The sequence below is a fragment of the Felis catus genome, chromosome A2 (assembly GCF_018350175.1).
Source record: "Felis catus isolate Fca126 chromosome A2, F.catus_Fca126_mat1.0, whole genome shotgun sequence".
Taxonomy (NCBI): domain Eukaryota; kingdom Metazoa; phylum Chordata; class Mammalia; order Carnivora; family Felidae; genus Felis; species Felis catus.
The window spans coordinates 74,734,402-74,756,905 of record NC_058369.1 but is presented as its reverse complement, the minus strand read 5'-3'; the positions used below and the strand labels follow the sequence as shown (position 1 = coordinate 74,756,905).

The following is a 22,504-nucleotide window of genomic DNA, read 5'->3' as shown; positions in this document are numbered from 1 at the left end:
AGAGTGTATCCCTCCTTAAGTGATCCACACCGTCACCTGGCCTCAAAGCAGCAGTATTTATGCCCAGGGGCAGATAGGTTCATCCTCATCTGGGGAAACAGCCCCTTCTGTTCCCACCCATGCTGCTGTCTACATGGGCTTTGCTCTGTCTAGCTCACGAGGCTGGACTGGGGATGTAGACTCGCAACAACCCTTCCATGTCCACCACCACAGCCCAATAATAAAAATAGAAAAGCTTCGTTCCCTGCCTCCTTATCCTGAAGCACCCAGGTAACATGAAACCTAAAGATTAAGCCCTCCCCCCGGCCCTACCCACACTCATTTCCAGGCATGCAATTTTCAGGGACATCTGGGGCTTGGGGTCCACGATGTCCAGGGAATCGCTGGGCCTTCATCTTTAGATGCTGCCATTAATGAGTTTTATATCCTGGAGTATCCCAGGATTCCTTGCAGGAATCTGCCTGAGCTGCTGAGAGGAGGCCTAAAAGTGCTGACTCACAGGATGAAGTCACACATTAGGGATTATTCAAGACTCTCAGGACGGGGTCATCATGTCCTCCGAGGCTCTGGCCAGTCAGTTCTGCATAGTGTGAAAGACTGTAAAGCGTGGTGCTGTATTGAAGAAGAAGAAGAAGAAGAAGAAGAAGAAGAAGAAGGACAAGGAGGATGAGGAGGAGGAGGAGGAGGAGGAGAAGGAGAAGAGTTTAGACAAATTTGCCTGCCAAATTTTTACCCTTTCTGTAAATATTAAAGGGCCAAACTCCCACCAAGGTCCTGGTCAGGCCTAGATATCCTCGACTCACCCCTTCCTATGTTCATTCAATAAATGTTGACTGAGGGCCCATTGGTCGCCCGGCACTGTTGAAGGATTCAAAGCTAGAGCAGTGAACTAAAATCCATATTCGAGAGTGGAGGATACTGGGAATGAACAAATGAAAATATCAGGCCCTATTAGTGCTGTGAGGGAAGTTTTAAAAAACTTGATGGTGGGAAATTGCAAGTGTACACAAAGGTAAAGCAAGTAGTAGAACAAACCACACATGTCTACCCCCAGCTTCCAGACGCTCAACCCGAGACTGCCTTCTCCGCCCCATCGCTCTCCCCACCTCACCATGGATTATGTAGAAACATCCCTGACGTCCTATCGTCTCTTTATACAGGTCTTGGAGTGAATCTCTGAAAGAAAGGCAGATAGGGTGGTCAAGGCAGGTGTCTCTAAAGGGTGACGTGGGAGAAGAGGTGTGTGAGTGGGAAAGAGAGATCCAGATGTAGACCTAGCACATGTGAGCATGCTGACATCATTGAGGATCTGTGAAAGGACCAGTGTTACTGCCCTGGGGGGAGTGAGGGCCAGAGAGAACCCAATCCTACAACAGCATGACCAGAAGTTCCTAGAAGGAATAAAAACTCCTACAACAAAACATATATAATGCTTCCTGTGTGCCAGAAATTCCTCCAGTGTATTGTATATGGCAACTTGTGTGATTTTTCACAACCCTGTGAAGTCATGGCCACTATTAATATTCCCATTTTACTGGGGCGCCTGGATGGCTGAGTCAGTTGAGCGTCCAACTCTTGGTTTCCGCTCAGGTCCTGATCTCACAGTTCATGAGTTCGAGCCCCACATCAGGCCCTGTGCTGATAGCACGGAGCCTGCTTGGGATTCTCTCTCTCTCTCTCTCTCTCTCTCTCTCTCTCTCTCTCCCTCTCAGCCCTGTTCGTGCTGTATCTCAAAATGAATAAATAAACTAAATAAAAAATTCCCATTTTACTAAAACTGAAGAAACCTGAACACAGAAAGTGTCTCCATCCAATCAGGCTGTACTAATGAAATACTGGGTGGCTTACAAACAACAGAAATTTATTTCTCACAGTTCTGGTGGCTGGCAAATCCAAGGGTGAGGCACCAGCATAGTCAGGTTCTGGCCAGAGCCTCTTCCTGGTTCACCTCGCCTTCTCACTGTGTCCTCACATGGTGGAAGGGGCTAGGGATGTCTATAAGATCTGTTTTATAAGGCATTAATCTCATTCATGAGGGCTCCCCCCCTTGTGATGTAAGCTCATCCCAAAGGCCCCTCCTTCTAATACCATCATCTTTGGGGGTTAAGATTTCAGCATATGAAGGGAGGGGGCACAAACTGTACAGACTACAGTTACTCAGGCAATCTGGTTCCAGAATTCAACCTCTTAATCCCTTCAGGTAGAATGGCTCATCCATTGTCAGTCACATCTCTGTGCAACTCTGAGCAAGCATAGGTGAAAAGACTCAGAGCTGCTCATCCCAGGTCTCTTTGGACCCACCATGTCTCTCACCACCGCCCACCCCAGACTGCCACCCTCTCCAGGTCTGGATACTGCTCCTTACACAGCTCATCTCTTCCTGCTTCCCTTCCCTCCCTAACAATGTCTTTTTCCCTGTTTGACCCTAAGCCCCATGAGGGTAGGGAACATGTCATGTCAGTTTCCCCTCATACTGTTCCCACCACATGGTGGGCACTGAATCAATGTTTGCGGGAGGAAGACATTAATGAGTGAAAGGAAGTGATGTTTGCACTGTAGCGGGTAATGATAATGTTCCACCTGGGTCCCCTGGAATCCCATTTCCATGAGTTGCCTTTACCCTTTTGGGGGGTTTTCAGCAACCAGCGCCTGCAGCTTTTCTCCCATCCTTCAGCCTCCAGTATGAGCTTTACCCCAAGAGCAAAGAACCAACAGTGCCAGGGATTAGATTTCCAACCCATCCTTGACCCCAGGGGCTGTCGACTAGGACTGTCAAGTGCCCAGTGAGAACATCCAACTTCCTTGCCTTGAGCTGGGACAGCTCTGAAGCCTGACTCACACTCTATAGCCCCCCTGGGATGAGAATCCTTCCCTTCCCCATCCTGTTTCTGGGAAACCCAACTTCAAACATTAGGTCATTTAAAAAACTCCTCTGTTAACAAATATGCCTGGAGATTAGGGGGTTATTAAGAAGATACTATACTTGCAGTTTTGTCATAAAATAAAACTTATTCTAAAACTATCCTGGAATCAATGTGATTTTACACTGATGAACCATAGATAGTTTAGGATGTTGTAGTGCCTGGGTCATTGCTGCAAACCTCAGGCACTTCAGCCGGAGACTTCCGGTGGGCAGGAAGTTGGATGGTCGGCAACTGGTCTATTGCCATCTCTGCAGGGAAATGGGCAGAAAATGAGTGGCAAAGCATGGCTCGATATTAAAACTCACAAAACTTATCTCGAACTGTTATGGGAGTTTTGTAACATAATAATCATGAGACCCATGGGGATAGCCTTGTAGGATAAAACCCACATCAAATAGGTTTTTGAGATAAATATGGCCACCTTCCAACATTTGTCTACTGGTATTTCCTTGACCTTTTAAGAGAAGACTTGAGGGTAATAAACGGAAGCACCAATTTGGCCAAAAGGGTCCCAAGGGACCAAGAGACACATTTTTCACATCTACAGCTTAAGAAAAGTCAAGGACCTAATGCATGTAAATGAACTCAGAAAGCCACATTTGCCCTCCTGTTTCTAGGCAGCCGCTGCAAGTCACTTGGACCTTAAATGGGAGGGAACAGTGACAAATGCATTTATGAACATCCTCATTTAAAACAAATGGTGCCCTGGTTTCAGGGTTCTAAATTGAGAAGTTAGTAGCAAAAAGGGCTGCTCCAAAATCCATACTCTATGAAATCCACATAGCTCATGAGGAGAATGATAAAACTATAGATCATGGCCAATTATGCTTCAAGGAAAGGTTTTAAGCCTGCTGCATTCATAACTCCCTCTTGGAATAAAGGCATAAACATAGAACATAATGCCATAGCTAAGCTGCCTCATGCTGCTATATTTTTGTAAATAAGATTCATAAGATTAGACTACTGTAAGGGCACCTGGGTGACTCAGTCAGTTGAGGGTCCAACTCTTGATTTTGGCTCAGGTCATGATCCCAGGGTCATGGGATCAAGCTCCGTGTCAGGATCTGAGATGAGTGTGGAACCTACTTGGGATTCTCTCTCTCTCTCTCTCTCTCTCTCTCTCTCTCTCTCTCTTTCTCTCTCTCTCTCTCTTTCTCTCTCTCTCCCTCTGCCCCTTTCCCTGCTCATGTTCTCTCTCTCAAATAATTTTTTTTTAATATTTGAAAAATTGAATGCCACGATCAGCAAACTTTTCATGAATAGTGTCATGATTACTAATGCTCAGATTCAAGAAACCTGAATTCTTTACCAGGATGGAGGTTGTGAGTCTTTCAGAGAGAGAGAAGATAAAGCAAAGACCCCCCCCCCCACACCAAGTAGTGATGTAATTTATGCTGACATCTTTCTTTTTGGAGAGAGAGAGAAAGAGAGAGCCGCAAGCTTGACCTGAACTGAAATCATGACCTGAGCCAAAATCAAGAGTTGGACACTCGGCCAACTGAGCCCCTGTGGTAACATTTTTATGATGTCATATGTATGACATCATCTAAGAGTGCTCCTGGAAGAGACTCTAATTGAAGTTTTTCTTCTGATTGCCACCTCGTGTTTTCAGATTAAAAAGACGTATACAAAGCAGTGGAGATCTGGGAATATGGATTTTTTTTCTCATTATGAAATGAGCACTAATATCCATATTGATGTATGGATGTAGGTATAAGCCATTGCAAATCCTTCACTGCCTTCACTCTCAAATCAGCAACTGTGGGATAGAGTCACTCGCAATATTTTGACATGAAGCAGGAATTAAACACCAAAATGGGCGTCCTTGTGGAAACCTAACAAATGTTGTAAACTAAGAATGAGTCTGATATGCTAGAAAGAAGGTCTCCTCTCGCTGGTCTGCCATGACCAACCCTGGCCTCACAGGCCAAACGCTGCTTTCTCCATAAATTTCTCTATAAATAATCAAGTATGAGGAAGCCCAAGACAAGCAGGTAAAGTCAAGTTTTCCATTCTTCTTTTTGATGTCCTCCAGCCTGAAGTCTTTTTAAGTGGCCTATTTGTCTTTTAAGTCGTGAAACCTCCTCTAATAATCACGCTAGTTAGCTAGGAGCTTCCTTCAAGCTACTCTGTAAGAATGAGCAAAATAAAATCAGAAAATACAGTTAAAATATAAATATGGAGAACACAGTTGCCAGTGTCCACATTATTTCCAAAGGGAAAAGATATTTATAAAGGTGAGCTCTAATTCTGATAAACTGATGAGTTCAAAATCTTCATGCACAATATGAACAGTGAGAATGATAGCTGACGTTTATTGAGAACATAATATATGCCAACTGTTATTCTACAACTTTTGTATGTAGTAGCTCATTTCTTCCTCATTGTGACTCTGTGGATGGTACCTTCTTTACACCCATTTTACCCATGACACGATGAGACGTGGTTTACTTAGTCACAACCCAAGACAGTCTGGTTTCAAAGCCGGTGCCCTCCCCTGCGTGCATGGATGGGCAGGGCTCTGAGCCCTTCCTTGCTGGTACAAAACTATTTTTAATAATTATTCTCTGTTATTTTATTCTCTAAAACGGGGGAGGCCAGGGGCCATCTTAATAAATTAGTGTTTCTTCGGGCACCTCGGTGGCTCAGTCGGTTGGGTGTCCGACTTCGGCTCAGGTCATGATCTCACAGTTAGTGAGTTCGAGCCTCGCTTCGTGCTCTGTTGCTGGCAGCTCAGAGCCTGGAGCCTGCGTCAGATTCTGTGTCTCCCTCCCTCTCTGTTCCTCCCCTGCTCATGCTCTCTCTCTCCCTCTCCTTCAAAAATAAATAAAAATATTTTTAAAATTTTTTTAAAAAATTAGTGTTTCTTCTCTTAGTAGGTTTTTTTTAGACTATCTATGAATTATACAACCATAGCTTGATGGATTCAAGTCCCAGAATCCATTTGGTAAAACAGCCAAGGATCTGCAAATCCTTGCTTTCGGAGCTTCCACATTTATAAACAAGCCTGCACTAGAATTCAGCATGACTTTCGAGTCAGTCTGTGGAAAATGCAAGTATGTAATACAATCAGACTTCATTTGGGCCATCCCTCTGCTGCTTAGGCACATTGGCAATGAAAGATCTGAACGCATAAACTTGGCAGCAACTTCAAAATATCCAGTTGGTCCTAGAATGCCAACGTGCTCATTATGTACATTTGTTGTGCCTGGGCTCCCCGCTGTCCAAATCTACCCTGAGTCTCCAATCAAGAAGAAGTGGTGATAGGAACACTGCTAATATGACATGACTGGGGACAATACAGAGTGACATGACCCGAGGTGATGAAGGGAACACTTATGGCTTCCCTCCCATTCCCTCCCCCTCCCTGCCACATATGTTGATGCATATTACATCCCTGCCTTGGCAGTCACAGGCAGAAAGGCCCAAAGATATTTATGAAGCTGTATCCATCAACAACTCCAATGGTCCACCTGAAATGCTGTCAACTTGCACACTGACTAGTACCCGCCGTCTGCACACGCCACAACCCCTCACCTTCAGTTCTAGCTCTACGTCCAGGGGCCAGCAAGGCATCTCCCCAGAGCCCCCCAGGCCTTTCCCAAAGACCTAGGGATGCAGGGCAAGAGATAAGAGAGTCATCAAGTCGGCATTTGCTCCATTAAGAGGGAAAGGCAGCAAAGGGAGGAAACTAGGACCAGGATATAGAGGAAATAAACATTAAAAATCACCAAAATCTGTACATCTGTGGTTGCCGAAGCAACCTTGCAGAGAGGCACAAGGATACCCATTCCTGGCCCTGTAACACAAAGGCTGAGAGCCTGCCCTTAAGTAGCCACTTTGTTTCTCATTCAGAACCATAGCTGACCCTTGATATAACGCCTGAATTTACAGCAAAGGTCCTTTACGTAGGACCATAGCCGAACAATACACTCACATCCTAAATGGAAGGAATTCTCCAGTATCATATCCAGAGAGGACTTCCATAATTTCTTATTTGAATTTTTGATTGACCGAGATGTTAGGGAAATGTCTTACAATTTCTAAAAATATTTTCTCGGGGCGCCTGGGTGGCTCCGTCGGTTAAGCGTCTGACTTCAGCTCAGGTCACGATCTCGCGGTCCATGAGTTTGAGCCCCGCGTCGGGCTCTGGGCTGATGGCTCAGAGCCTGGAGCCTGCTTCCGATTCTGTGTCTCCCTCTCTCTCTGCCCCTCCCCCATTCATGTTCTGTCGCTCTCTCTCTTTCTCTCAAAAATGAATAAATATTTTTAAAAATGTCTTAATTGAGGGGCGCCTGGGTGGCGCAGTCGGTTAAGCGTCCGACTTCAGCTAGGTCACGATCTCGCGGTCCATGAGTTTGAGCCCCGCATCGGGCTCTGGGCTGATGGCTCAGAGCCTGGAGCCTGCTTCCGATTCTGTGTCTCCCTCTCTCTCTGCCCCTCCCCCGTTCATGCTCTGTCTCTCTGTCTCAAAAATAAATAAACGTTAAAAAAAATTTACAAATATTTTCTCTTCGTTAGATACGAAGCATGGTCTGTCTTCTTCAGAAAGCATTCTGCATGTCCCGATCTAAATTTTGCACCTGAAATTCAGGGACAAAATGGCCTCTTCAACACTAAAATCAAACTGCACGTGATTTAATTTTTCTTGGAGCTTAAGAAACTTATTTTGAGATCTGTCTGAACCTGGGGAATTTCATTATAATTTTAACTTTTATTGCATAAAAGAAGGGTAAACACAGCAGCAGGCACATGAACGGAGAATGGTGTACTAATAGGCTGTCTGTCCTTGCAGTTTGGGGAAGGTATTCCTAAAGAATCGTCTCACTTTGGGAGTGAAAACAGGTACACAGTACAAACTCTTTCCCCGAAGGTGGCTAAGCCAAAAGCAGGGAGAGTTTTCACTTAACTATTTGCCACGATTTGCCCCATCTACACTATAAAAGCAGGAAACCAAGAACAAGGCCAACCCGAATTTTAAATCCCATGGTGGTAATCTGGGATAAGACAGGGTTTCTTTTAGACTGATGAATGAGAATTTTTTTTCTCCTTAAAATGAAAATCATTCTTGTCTTTTAGGAGAGAGATAAAGGCAAAAGACACATAAAGTAATGAGCTTAAAATGGATTTTCACTTCTTAAAAAAAAATCTGCTTCAGGTCAATGGGATTTCTGTAGAACCAGTTATGTGAAATTCGATTATAGATTAATAAAGAAACCAAAGAGATAAGGATATCACATTAATGGAAAAAGAATTATTAAATTCCTGTCCTTTTTTGATGTTTCCTCTGACAATTAGTATTCCCGTCCTCACCAGGTGATACAAAACTCTAGGCAAATGTCCAAAGGAATTAAGCAGTAAAATATGTTTTGAGGGAAAGAAAGAAGGAAGGAGGAAAAGAAAGAAAGAAGAGAGGCTGAATTGAGAAAGTAAAGAAGAAAAGTAGAAAAAGAGTTTCTGGGACCTGCATTAAGTATGGCATTAATTTTTTTCCCACCAAGTCTTAGTCTTGGCAGGCTTCCACTCAAATGCAGGAATTTCATGGATGTGGGAACGGGTGATGGAAAATGCATTATTATACACAACAATCGTTGTACTTGAGAGGAACTATATGGGGAAAAAATAACACCCTAGAATAAATACAAATGAAATTCATGTATCAAAACCAATACTGTGAAAATAGTTTAAATGTTTCTTGAATTTATATCTAGTCATTAACCTAAATGCAGATTTTAGTTCAGGCTACACTTTTGCCTCATGGTCAGAAGGCCTGAAAACCTGTGGCGTGGAAAATTGGCAGGATAAAGAATATTGAATTGGTCTCCATGGAAAAACAGGTTGTGGCAGCTATAACCTCCTCCTTGAGTGGGTTCCCCCCCAACCCAAGTCAAATTCTCCTCCCTCTTTCCTTGTCCCAGGAAAAAGACCAAGGGAAGACCATATATTAGCTAAGACAGCAAGCAGATAGATATCAACATGGCCATTCACCAAAGGACCTTCCTCATTGGCCTTGAACCCCATAGTCAGGGTGAGCCCCTCACCCCGGCCTGCCGAAAGTCTCAACCCTAAGCTCGCCCTCTGAGAGCACAGAGGCTGGAGGTTTCTATTTCTACTGACTTTGGTTTCCTTCTTCCTTGAAGAAAGGGAGTGAGGCATCCATCTTACCCGATGACCCTAAAAGAAACTGCAATTCACAAACAAAAATGATAAATTTATTTGCAGAAATCCTTCACATCTGTTCCTCCCCTCCAACCCTGCTCCAAACCTACTTTAATCCACAACCAGTCTGCTTACCTCAAGGAAGGGAGACATTTCCCCAGGGTTTTATTTAGGCTAGGGGACAAAATCCAGGGACTTCTTCAAAGTCACTCATCCACCTGGCAAGACTCTCACGGCCCGCTGCAACCCCAAGGCCCACCTCACTCTCTCCTGGGGCTAGTCCTGAACCCAGTCTCCACTCTTTTCTTTCCAGCCTCCTTTCCAGCCACCCGCCCCCCACCCCCTACCCCACCACCCCAAGAGCCCACAGCTTCAGAGCGAATGTTCACCAGGCTCCCTCCGGTGGGTTCCGGGCCCTTTGCATGAGCCAGTTGAGTGAGAACTTCTTCCCCCACATGAATGTTGTATCCTTGTGCTGTGCCTCTCTTGGTGGTTCACCCTGATCTTTTCTCTCTTTGCAGCTGGTTAATAATCCACTAACAAGTCAGGCTGCAGCGGCTGCAGCCGCCATGGGCTCCATAGCAAGCTCACAGGCCTTTGGCAATGCCCTCTCCAGCCTTCAGGGGGTCACGGGTCAACTAGTTACTAATGCACAAGGACAGGTGAGTGGGAGATGGGAACAAGAGTGAATCTTTATGGCAGATGGAACTCGGAAAGGAAATGAATTTCTTTTGCATGACAGTGATATGTAACCGCATCTATTCGAGGCAAATAAATAATGTTTACTAGCAATGTCAAGAATAGGAGAAGGGTTGGGAGGTGTTTCTATATTTTAGGAACAAGATTTTTTTTCCCCCCTTCCCCTAGAATGTCTTACGTTTTTATTTTGTTTTTATTTCTGTACAACGGTTCTTGTTCTGACCTTAACTGAAGGAAATACTTTTCGTGATGGGGCAGTCTTTAAAAAAAAAAAAAAGTAAATGTTAAAAACAAAATTTCAGTTCTGCTTATGTATTTATTCTTTTTAAACTGGGACGGTGGGGGAAACTGGTAAGTTTCCTTCTCTAATTGCTCTAAGATTTCTAAACTAGTCCTAAGCCAGCCAATTTCTGACTAATATGGGGACCTGATGGAAAGAACCGGGCAGTCCTGTAAGAGAAACAAAGGAAAGCGGGGGAGAAGCCTCTTGCTGATTCTCCTGGAAGCTCCTGGGAGTTTCTTGTATGCCTGCAGGCTTACTTCAGTGTGCCGGGGCCATCGAACCTTCCTCATGTCATGGGCAGCGTGACGGTTCCCTTACACCACTCGTGTGCCCGCGTCGTGGTCCCCAGGACACTGACGAAGCTTCAGATGAGGGCAGCTCCCCCTTTAAGACCCCAGTACACCTGAAGGCTCCATGAAGAGCAAACTGGAGTTAAAGCTGAGGGTATCAGAAGTACCCTCCGTTCAAAGGCTTGGCACAGACCCTCGGCGGTTAGGGCAACTTCACCTCAACTGTGGCCGTTGCTGAGGGTGGAGGAGCAGGTAGAAGACGCTAGCATCATCTCCAGGATTTTTCCTCCCAGAGTTATTTTACGGATCCCTGCTTGGCCTGCTCTGTGGAGAACAGGAATTGCAGTGTCTTGAACCCTGTTTTTATTTTACATAAAGAGTAAACAGAGATGCATTATAAGCTAAACCGTCTCAATCTACGTCCCAGGGAAAAAAAGCTGACCTTGTTATATTTCCTGGGCGGGTGCAGGATTGTCCCGTCAGAACCCCGAGGGCTGAACGATGGAGCTTGTCAAAGAGCAGCCCCAGGTAATGAATCATCTTATCACAGGTGCACACCACACATATTAAAGGAGGGTTGTATGAACACGGTGCCCTCCACAGTCACCTTTCAATGTCGGCTTTAACCCTTGTTCCAATCCCTTTTCATCAAAGGATCATTTTATGCAGCCGGCTCTAAATGGAGGCTCTCAAAAGCCTATTAAGATTTCTGAACGGACAGGGTTTGGGTGTGGAGGAAAAGTTGGTTATAATATCTATAACTCACACTCAGATCAGGTCGGTCCTGGAAGCTGCTTCCTAGAGTTATGCCCCAAATGGAACACCCCAATTCATTCCTGCCAGGCAGCTGGCCCTTGAGATGTAAATTTTAAGAGGTCCAGATGGAAAGCATATCCACCGATGTGCATTTCCCCCTGATTTTTCTGTCCCAGTGTCCGAGTAAAATGTGCCACTGTGCCCCACCGCTTGAGAATTTGTGATGGAGAAAATGCTTTATTGCTTAGAAGGAGTTATTAGGAGTGTATTCTTCCGGTGATTTAATGGCTGATCATTTTGCCAGTTACAAATCCATCCCCTTCCTAGGGGCTAGAGTTACAGCCTTTGCTCTCTTTGGCCTTTGCCGACTTCCATCCCAGGGGGGTAGCTCTCCCGGCCCGAGAGTTCCCACAGGAAAATGAGCTTTCAGTTAAAACCTTGGTTCATACTCTGCGTATGTAGAAGAAGGCCCGATTTTATTTTAAAATTCTTCTGTTTTAGACACTGTGCTGATAGGTGATTTGATATGGTCCGCAAATCTCCTAAAGTGGGAAAGGGAAAAAAAAAAAGACCTACATTCACAGAGGAATCAATATTGCCCGCTCGTGATGTCTTGTCTGAGAGTTTTAGAGACATGCCCAATGGTACCATGTGCCAGAGACGACCAAGCTACTCCCATTTCCAAAGTAGATGAATTGGCCATGTTCCCGTAGTGCTGTGGGGTTTTTGTTTTTTTAATCTTTGTAATATAAACACAATCATCTTCCCAGAAAAAAAAGCATATGCCCTGCACCTCTTGATACAAGGATACTCGTGTGAGCCTTATGAGGTGGCCAGATGGCACCAAAAAAGGAGGACAAAAATTATTTGGGGTGTGTGTGTGTGTGTGTGTGTGCACGCACGCGCGCTCCTTTTGCTTGTATTAATGTGGTACAAAAAAAAAAGATCACGTTGGAATCAGGTTAATACAATTAGCCTTGCTCAAAAAGCCGTGTAAACTAGAATTACTTTATCCAGCCCATTTTCAATCCCTTAAAAATCTCCACAGAGCTTTCCCAGAAAAGGTACAAAGAGAAAAACTCTTAATATATTTATAGATTCTTTCATTTGAGTTCTTGACATCAACTATTTTTTACATTGGAAAGTTTGCCCAGAAGAAATAACATTAAAATCTAAACCTATGTTTGAAAAGCATGTTTTATGCCACTGATACTTTGGGGAGGTCGGGCTGTCGAGGTGGCACAAAATACCCTGATTCTTGCTCTCTGCTGCTAAGATTTTCTTGGCTACCTGGAAGCCAAGAGAGGATTAGCCAGGAAAGAGCCCTCACTGAATTCGGATCTGCCTGAGATACGGTTTAAGCTCCCCCTTTCTTCTCATTTTGGACCTGGGAGAAATCAATGACTTAACTTCCCTAAACTAGAGCCTCATCCTCAAAGCTCTAAGGTAGCCCCTGTGAGGAGGCCTGTGCCAGTGGCGATTCTAGATTCCAGGTCTTCCCACTCAGCGGGGTGGACACCCTCTCCACACAGGGAGACATGTCCCAATCCCAAAAAGAAGAAAGCCCACCCCCTGGGACTTGCAGCTTGGTTTCCTTGTCTGCGAATTTGATTGTTTCTATTTACTAGATTTCAGTGCATTTAAAGAGAAGGGAAATCTCCATCTATTTATAGTCTTTTATTTCCTGTTCTTTTATTTATTTATCTTAATTTTTTAAGTTTATTTATTTTGAGAGAGAGAGCATGCAAACAAGGGAGGGGCAGAGAGAGAGAGAATGAGAGAGAGAGAGAATCCCAAGCAGGCTCCACACTGTCAGCGCAGAGCCCAACTCGGGGCTCGAACTCACGAATTGTGAGATCATGGCTTGAGCTGAAATCAAGAGTCAGACACTTAACTGACTGAGCCACCCACCCCAGTGCCCCTGCTTTTTTAAAAAACAGTAGTTATCAGTTCATTCTCTTACCTTTCTGACTCTGACATTCATTTGCAGTTAATACAGAAGTCAGACATTATTCCAAAGAGTGATTAATTCTAACAGAAATTCTGCATTCTAAAGTCACAAAACACATATCTTACCCAGTAATGTTATCGTATTTTAAAATTATATCATACCCAACTTCATCCTGAAGGAGCAAGTTCCCTATTGGTGATTGGTGATCATGAAATTTATCATGACTATCACAGTGCTGAGAATAACATTCTAGGGCTGTTTGCTTACCAAATCAGGAACTCATGTGAGTGTGGAAGCCAGACAATGAGATGAGCACCAACTATAGACTTGTTTGAACCCCAAGTCAGCCAGTAACTAACAAGCTCTGTGACCTTCAGTAAATTACTTGAGCTCTCTGAACTTCAGTTTCACCATAAAATAAGGATAGATATAAAATCTGAGTCCCTAGATTATGAAGATTAGATGAGGTAAAGTGTGTAAAAAGCCTACCATGGTCCATGAGTATACAAAGACTCATACTAATAAGTGGCTGCAATAATTATCATCATCATCATCATCATCGTGGTTTAGAGTCTTGTCTAGCATTTTCTGGAAATCTATCTTTGGTTTGGGTATATATAGTAAGAAGTAGTACAGCATACAGGCAAGAAGAATGGGTTCTAGAACCAAACAGCCATTCATCGGCTGTTGGACCTCGGGCAATTGACTTACCCTCTCTCGTCTGAAAAATGGGGATCAAAATGGAAGCAGCTTCTAGGATTTAAGAGCTTAGCACGTAGTCAGGCACATAGTCGTCATTCAATAATGCTAACGCTCAGTATATGCTATCTGTGATTATTAGTCTAGGTGCGATATGGTTGCAGTTCACACTGAGTGTGCTCACTGTGTGTGTGAGGAGTTTGAGAATGTGAGGATCTCAGCAGAGTAAAACACCAAGTTACTTTAGGGAAATCTTATCCTTACCCTGGATAGTTCAGTAGGGGGCATATGTGTGTGTGTGTGTGTGTGTGTGTGTGTGTGTGTGTGTTCTTAACACTCACTCAGTGGGTATGTTCAGGATTTGGCAAGTAGATTTCCCATCGATTTGTTCAGCTCTAGAATTGGCTTCCCTTGTGCCCCTGGCAATATCTCCTTATTGGCATTATTGCAGAAAAGTAAAAGCAAATGAAATTTCATTTTATCCTGGGGCTAAGGAAAAGCATTTTACATTTTAACTGAAGCTCAGAATGTTTCCTGATGAAATTAGTTCTGGACCGCTGTGAAATTTTCTTAAGTGGCACCAAGTCAAGCCAAAGTCCCTCCCTCCCTTCCTTAAAGAGCCAGTCAAGTAAAACAAACAAACAAACAAACATTACTTTTCCTAATGTATAGAAAGAAGAAAAAATTAAAAGCACTTGCCCATTCAATTCAGTACCCAAGAATACACATAGCATTATATGAATAAATAATGGCTGAGCAGAGCACTTTGGCCAGACGGAAGGATTTGCAGTAGGTAGGAGCTGCCTCCTAAGAGGAACACAGGCCAAAATGGAAGAAAGGCAGTCTGCTGACACAATAGTAGCCTATGCATCGTAGCTTAAAAAGGACACCCTTGAATGTGCAAAACCACGGAGGGTGAGTTGCTTGTATTCAGCAGCCCTGGGCTGGAGGAGGGCAGGTGGCGAGGCAGGAATGTCACCAAGTACTGTGTTTGTGCACATCGACATTCTAATATCCTGACCTTCAAATATGTGAAAAATATTGTCTTAGAATTGAAGAAACGTGATGCGTACTTATGTTGGGGCATTCCTCTGAATTCGAATAATCAAAAGCTAAAGAACATCTCTCGAAGACGGTAGAGCAGCTAAGACCATGGGCTTGGGAGGAAACAGGTCTGATTGGAACACATTTCTAGCTATGTGGTCTTGGGGGTCTTGGGTAAGTTATGGAACTTTACCGAGCCTCTGTTTTCCTCATCAGTGAAATGGGAGTGATAAGATGTGTCACATACATTGTTGTGGGGTTAAACATGACAGTAGCAGGAAATGTGTTCAGCACAGTGCCTGATATGTCTTAAGTATTTAATAAATTACATGAATGTATCAATAAATTAATGCTATAGCTTTTTAGAATGAAAAGCTGGCAATGGAGCCTGAACTATGGGTTGCTAAAGGAATTCAACACCTAATTTAAATAGAAAGATGAGAATCTTTTAGAGAGAATCACTACACGTTGAACGGAAATGAAGCTATAATAAATGCAAATCTCAGCCAAAGAATTGAGATATAATGAATTTATTCAGTAAGTGTCCACTGAACCTCTCTGTGGGTTTTATTAGATCTGTGCAGGAGAACAAATAAAACCATAGCTGCCCACGTTTGTAAAGCTAATTTCAAACCCTGTGCCAAGGAGATAAAGTGTGCAACTTTGACAATGTGACCAGAGCAAATGAAGTACATTAGACACATCCAGCTAAAGCCATTTGATCAGGAATTTAGGGAGTTTTGCACATACTCTTTCATTCTATTTTTTATAATGAACCACATTAAATGTATAAAAAAGCGAAAACATAACTTTTTACCAAAAAAAATTTCAAAAGGATCGTTGCTCAACCACATTAACGTAAGATTAACATAAATGTTAAGATATTAACATTTTTCCACATAAGCTTCAGCCCTCTTGCTTAGTTTTAAAAGAAATAAAGGGATAAAGCTGAGACCTTGGCACTCTCTCCCTCCCCCCCTTCCCAAGGTGGTACTATGATAGCATTGGTAATTCCTTTAATGCAAGTTTTGCATCTTTACTAAAAAATTATATCTTTTTTAAAAGGTACAAAATCATATGTACAGAATACCATTTTTAATACAAACAGTACAGTATATTGCTTAGACATTTTGCATAACTAAGAATCAAACATGGTTTGTTGAAAATACAGGGTAGGTGTCTGCATATTCTTCCCCAAATATAAACAGAACAATCTATTTAGGTAATGGTTTTGGCCATGTTTTTAAACCCAAACTCAAAACAGTCTGACAAAGGATTTTATTTTCTCCTTTGCAAATATCATTATACAAAGTCTTAAAAAGTGTAAAAATTCAATCACATGCACTGGAATACACTTCAAATAAGCTTCTTTTTTTTTTGTCGCATTTTTTAACACTTTTTAAATCAGCTCTTTCTAGAGACTGGGAAAGAAATGTTCATGGGGTTAGTAATATTATAAGAATTTTACCCTGGCTTCATCTTAGTAATAAAGATGAAACAGTAGCAACAATAAACAACCTCGATCTTTCTACTAACATATCAAATTTCCCCTTTGAGCCCAATTGAGAGCTTTATTTCCTCATTTCGGAAGAGGCCATTGCATTAAAGCAGCGTCTCCCTAAGTGTGCGCCTTGGAAATGAACGAGCCCTTGGAGACGGCGCACAAACCAGGGTTCCCCGGGCTGGACGCCGGGTGGCGCCGCGCCCCTGGCGCCGCCGCTGATGTGTTCGGATGGGGCCAGGCAATTCTGTTGTGACGCTCCGCGGACCCCCTTTAACTTTCCTGATCCTGCTTTCCCCAGACTTCCTGTCCGCAACATTTAGTAGAGTTGACGTCGGCAAAGCGCACTTCGGGAAATGCTGCGGGAAGTCACTTCCTATCCGCGCTTTGGATCGTGTGATAATGATTTAAATCGGAAAGGAGCCCCCTCCTGGGATTTGCGCGCTGAGGTCCGGAGGGCGCACACACACCTGGGAGCGCGTTTGCGGGGAGCAGGTGGACCGCGCGGCTCTGCCCCCGGGGCTGTGCTGGCAGCGCTAGGCCAGTCCCCCGGCCCCCGCTGGGACGCTCTCCCCCGAGCGACAGGTCAGGGCTGGAGTGGAGGGTGCCGGCTGGTGGGGGGGTGACCCGAGGCCTGGCCCTCGGGTCCTGGGTCCTCGCCCTTCTGAAGAGTGGGGCTTCCTGGACGGTAAACGGCGCTAATGAGCCCTGATGGCCCAGGGCTCCGCAGTGATTTCGCGGGAGGTGAATTTGATGGGAAGCCTCGCTTCTGGCGCGGCTCGGCTGCTGACACGTAGGACGTAACCGGCTCTCAGAGCCCGTCTACGCCAGCAGCAGAAGCGTGCTCTGTCCCTCATCATGACAGCCAAATGTTCAGCCCAGACCTTCGCTGCTCTACCAGAGGTCGCTCCTCCCCCCGCCCCGCGCTCTCCTTCTTGCCCCCATTTTTAAAATGAAAGGGTTAATCCCGTTAATGCCACCAACCCAAAGAGCTGGCCAACTTGAAGAACTAAAAATAAAGCACCCTCTGAACTCTTTCTCCCTACTCACCACGCCTCAGGGCAACCTGTCCTGTGCAATTAAAGGGGTGGCCAAAAATACACAATTAAAAAAAATAAAATCTCAGTTTAGGAGATTTTCCCTGCAGAATGAGTCAGGAGAGAACCAAGCTCTCTCTTATCTAAAGCAGAATTTTGGATTGTGGTGCTGTTGCTTCCTTCCCCCCCCCCCCCCCCCCCGCCTCTAACCCCTACATTTAAAAAAAAAAATCTTCATCTATGAGTATTTCGTTTTCCTGGGAATACGGAAATGTGTCCTTGTGTAGGCTCCTCAGTAGAGACTGGGCACATCCTTTGTGGCTAAATAGGAAAGAGGCCAGTTAACTAACGCAGCAACCTAATTAACAGCTGTAATTCTAAACAGGTAACAGTTACCAACCACATGCCATGCACAGAGGGCGCCCTCGGAGCCCGTCTGACTTCTCACATCTTGGTTTCACTAGCATGGTGAAACAAAATACTACCACCTAATGCTCATGTAGCTTGTTTCAGTGTGCGAAGTTCTAGACCCATGTGAGTTCTTAGAAGAGCCCCAGGTTTAGCTGAACATTCCTTCAGGCTAAGTGGTTTCTAGAAAAAGAATCATGGAATCGATGGCGTCTCCCAGGCACTGAGCCTTCACCATGGGGCTGGTATCATCTGTGATCCTGCCAGAGCACTTGACCGTAGTTTGATTACCCTAGCTGTGCACAGGAGCACACTTTTGGGGTGATGCCGCTAGGAACGGGGCAGAACTGACATCCGAGCCCGGAGTCCACACCCATCCTCCCACACCACCCTCACTTGCTTGCGTTTAAAGACCTAGGTTCATTTCCTGGATGTTCTCTTAGGTCACAAATTCCCGAAACGTCATCACTCCATCTCCAAATGAGAACTGTAATTCTTGCCCTATCAACCTCAAAGATCTCTCTTGAAGGTATATAAACACATACACTTGAAAACTATTAAAAGCTATACACCTTGCCAAAATATGTTATTTTAATCAATATTCTCGCCGTTACTATTTTTGCTGATCAAAGGAACTGGAGAACTAGGTTCAGGGAAGTCTCTGATAGAGCAATGAGACAATCTTGATAAAAAAAAAAAAAAGACCTCAGGTCTCCACTTTATCTTGCTAGGGAAAAATCAACCTCAAGGCATCAAGGTCTGGGGGACTAGAGGCCACCTGCCTTCCAGCGTGGCATTCTAGCCATGAGGGAAGAGTGTGTTCTCACCAAAGTGAGCTTTTCTGAGCCAAACAGGAAAATCTGTCTCAGTGACTCTTCAGTTGGGGTTTTTTGTAGTATCACACAGCAAAATGATTTTGGAATTGAGGAAGTTCCCAAAGTGACAAGGCCCTATACATTTCTATATCCTTCCCTTTGGAAGCTATCCTTCTAAAGAAGTAAGCCCTTCCAAAGAAAAAGAGAACTATCTAATACTGTATTATGAGTCTAAGAAACCACTGATGTTATGTTATACCATCAATTTAAGAACAGCTTTTTCTGAATGGAAGAAAATACTACCACTTTTTTTTTATGTTTATTTTGAGAGAGAGAGAGGGAGGGAGAGAGAGTGTGCGTGCATGAGATGGGAGGGACAGAGAGAGAGGGAGACACAGGATCCAATGCAGGCTCCCCACTGTCAGTGCTGAGCCCGCCAGATGCAGGGCCCAAACCCCAACCATGAGATCTTGACCTGAGCCAAATTCAGGAGTCAGACGCTTAACTGACTGAGCCACCCAGGCACCCCCAAAATACTACCACCTTAAACAGATATATCAGTTGTTAGGGCAACCTAATTTCACAAATATTAAAAATAGGAAAAAGATGTGGGAGTCCTATAATTGAGGAAATATGTTATTTATTTGATAAATAACCTTAACCAAATCCAGTGTCAAAAAGACTGTACTGTGGGCTGTACAGTAACAAGTCAAGGATGGAAGTGAAAGCTATTTATGTCTCAGTTTTCCCAACTAGAGAATGAAAATTAGACTTGATTTGGGGCTGAGGATAAGGAAAGAGGCAGTACTGAATTTTGACCCAGCTTCCCTAGAGCAACACTAACTTTGTTAGCGAACAATTTTTATGGTTAAGCAGAGCATTATTAGAGAGGGACAACCTTCCATTCACATGTGAGATGCATTCAACCTCTAAATAAATCCACTGGACCGTTTAATACACCATATGCCCAAAGTTGCACCCCAACTTTCTTGTTGACATTATGCATTCTTCTTTTTTTTTTTTTTAATTTTTTTAGTCTTTATTTTTGAGAGAGAGAGACAGACAGAGCATGAGCAGGGGAGGAACAGAGAGACAGAGGGAGACACAGAATCCAAAGCAGGCTCCAGACTCTGAGCTGTCACGTCAGCACAGACCCCAACGTGGGGCTCAAACTCATGAGCCGTGAGATCATGACCTGAGCCAGAGTCAGATGCCTAACCAACTGAAGCACCCAGATGCCTCATCATGATGCATTCGTGTTACATACGTGGGCAACATTCCTCAATCATACACCAATAAGGGAGAAATAAGAAATAGATCAGAAATAGGTAAGAACTGAAAAGTCACAACTCAGAACAGCAAGAGGAGCCAGGTTCAAGTTCAAACATACAGAAGTAGGCCTTGGCACAATCCAATTGAACTTAATGCATTAGCCATAGAACGTTGCTCCGAACTGCTCTTCGTCTCCTCCACTAACCTTGTCCATCTTATAAAAATAACAATAGAAGTAGATCCTAAGAAGACATCATAAGTTGGAGGACACAGAATGACAGTAAAGTCAGGATGGGATACAACTTAGAAGTGAATGGCATCAATCACGCCCCACACCAAGGGCACACACACAAAAGCACATTACACATTCCCTTGCTCTGCCACTTGTCAATAGATATTCACAACCGCCCAGTCTCTCAGAGTTACAGAGGTGGACAGTGCGAAGGTCCGCATGCTCACGTGGAAGGCACCCACGGTCAACGGCACAGGCGTTGAAGTTAGACACCAACCCAAGCAAGGCAGCTAGCCTTCCTTGGCTGTGGTTCTCACTTCCACGCACTGACGACGTATCTTTCCTTCAGGGTTATTAGAGGGATTAGTGCTAACGGTAACAAAATTCATAAATTCCTGCCGTCGATTGCACGCTTTCTGCATACCAAAGAGTGCTTAGCATTGGATATATTATTTCATATCACCATTGCACAGCCATAGAATATGGTTTATCCCTATTGTACAGATTAAGAAACTTCTAAGAGCACCCAGCTGGAAATGGCAGGATCCAAACTCAGTTGTGTCTGATACCAGAGATCGCTCTCAGTCACTGTGCTCTAATAATAGTTTAAAACTTTTTGCTTCTGTCCCTGATGTATCCCAAGTGGCTAGAATAACACCTGGCCTACATTAAGCATAGACACAGTAATAAAATCTGTGGAGGAAATGAATAGAGCATTTCACATACGCCAATATGCTATTCAATAAGCACCTCACATACATTCATCATTTCATTTCATTCTTACACTGATCGTGCACCATTATCTCTAATTTACAGCTGAGGAAACAGGGGTTCGGAAAAGTTAACCAGCTTCCCGGGCCACCCAGTTAGCAAAGGGGAGAGTCTGGACTCGAGGCCACACGCGGCTGCTTCGAAGCGGGGCTTTCCTCTGAGTGAAACTGCTCTCAGCCTCACGGGAATAAGTGCCTAGTACCGTGCCTGCCATAGAGCAGCCTTTCCGTAAAGATCACGTGCTCCTTACCTCTCTATAGTTTAATCCACTTAGGGTGGCTGATCTAAGGTAGAGTCTGTTTATTATATTGAACTTTTATATGGAAATGCTTTTTAAGCATCCAGCGTTACTGTACCTGATGAAAATGGCATTGTCTACTTACTTAACTTTCTTCAGTTTTCCAAACCACTAATGTCTCAGCGTTGTTGGAAGGAGTAAAAGTAATAAAGGATGTTAAATGCTTGGCATAGCCCTGGCGCTTAGTGAGAAGCAAGCGAGGCCCGCCTGTCCCGTCTCACTCCCTTGACCACGTGCGTCTTAGAAGCCATGGTCACTCCGGCATGTAGAGGGCTAGGCTGACGATTTTGAGTCTGATGCCCACACCATTCGTAACAGGTGAAGCCAGCTCCCTTGGCTGGGCGATGACTAGTTTGCCTCTCTAACGTGACTGTGTGGCTGCTGGACACGTAGCATCCACTTTTCCTTTTAAGAAAACGTTGCACTTCATTTCATCAAAAGGCAGGGCCACCAGAGTATCACCCGCTGGGTTCATTTAACTATGTTCGTTTCCTTGATGCTCTAGAATAAAAAGCATTTCCATCTACCTTCAATAAATCTGCAGGTGATGTTAGCAAGCTCTCCCAGGCAACCAAAAGGAAGAGATGGAGTGATATGTGCAGCCAGAAAAAACAAAAATCTGTTTCAAATTCACACGGAGTTTGAGGGTTTGATTGCAAGTGGATTTTAATGTAGGATTTTTCAGTATCATTGAATTATAAAAGAACTATTTAATTTTTTAATATAAAGAGTAACATCCTTAAGACGAAGGGAACTTAAATCAATTACATTTAAAAGGTGATATTCATGGAGCGCCTGGGTGAATCAGTCGGTTAAGCTTCTGACTCTTGATCTCAGATCAGGTCATGATCTCTTGGTTTGTGAGTTTGAGCCCCACATTGGGCTCTGCGCTGAGAGGGCAGAGCCTACTTGGGTTCTCTCTATCCCTCTGTTTCTGCCCTGCTTGCGCTCTAAATCTCCCTCTCAGAATAAAAAAATAAACATTATAAAAATAAATAAAAAATAAAAGGTGATATGCAAATTACTTAGGTGAACACAAAAGAAAGTGACATGCATTCTGAGAGCTCATTTTGATTTTTGAGATCACAAAATCATATACATTTAAAAATATTATTTATTTATTTATTTATTTATTTATTTATGTTTTTTTTTGAGAGAGAGAGAGAGAGAGAGACAAAGCGAGCGGGGAAGGGCAGAGATAGAGACACAGAATCTGAAGCAGGTTCCAGGCTCCGAGCTGTTAGCACAGAGCCCAACACAGGGCTCGAACTCACAAACTGTGAGATCGTCACCTCAGCTGAAGTTGGATGCTCAATCAACTGAGCCACCCAGACGCCCCTACATTTAAAAATATTTTTAAAAGTC

The 22,504-nt window shown here is 43.9% G+C and overlaps 1 protein-coding gene across 5 annotated transcripts in view; it reads left to right on the top strand.

Annotated features, from left to right (window-relative positions):
* The window catches only part of POU6F2 (POU class 6 homeobox 2), a 496,186-nt gene that overhangs the window by 431,812 nt on the left and 41,870 nt on the right, over window positions 1-22,504 (top strand). For all 5 annotated transcript variants that reach the window (XM_045052200.1, XM_045052199.1, XM_023250205.2 and 2 more), the window contains one exon: window positions 9,605-9,745. In XM_045052200.1, coding sequence (XP_044908135.1) covers window positions 9,605-9,745 — 141 coding nt within the window. The remainder of the gene's footprint in view (window positions 1-9,604; window positions 9,746-22,504) is intronic.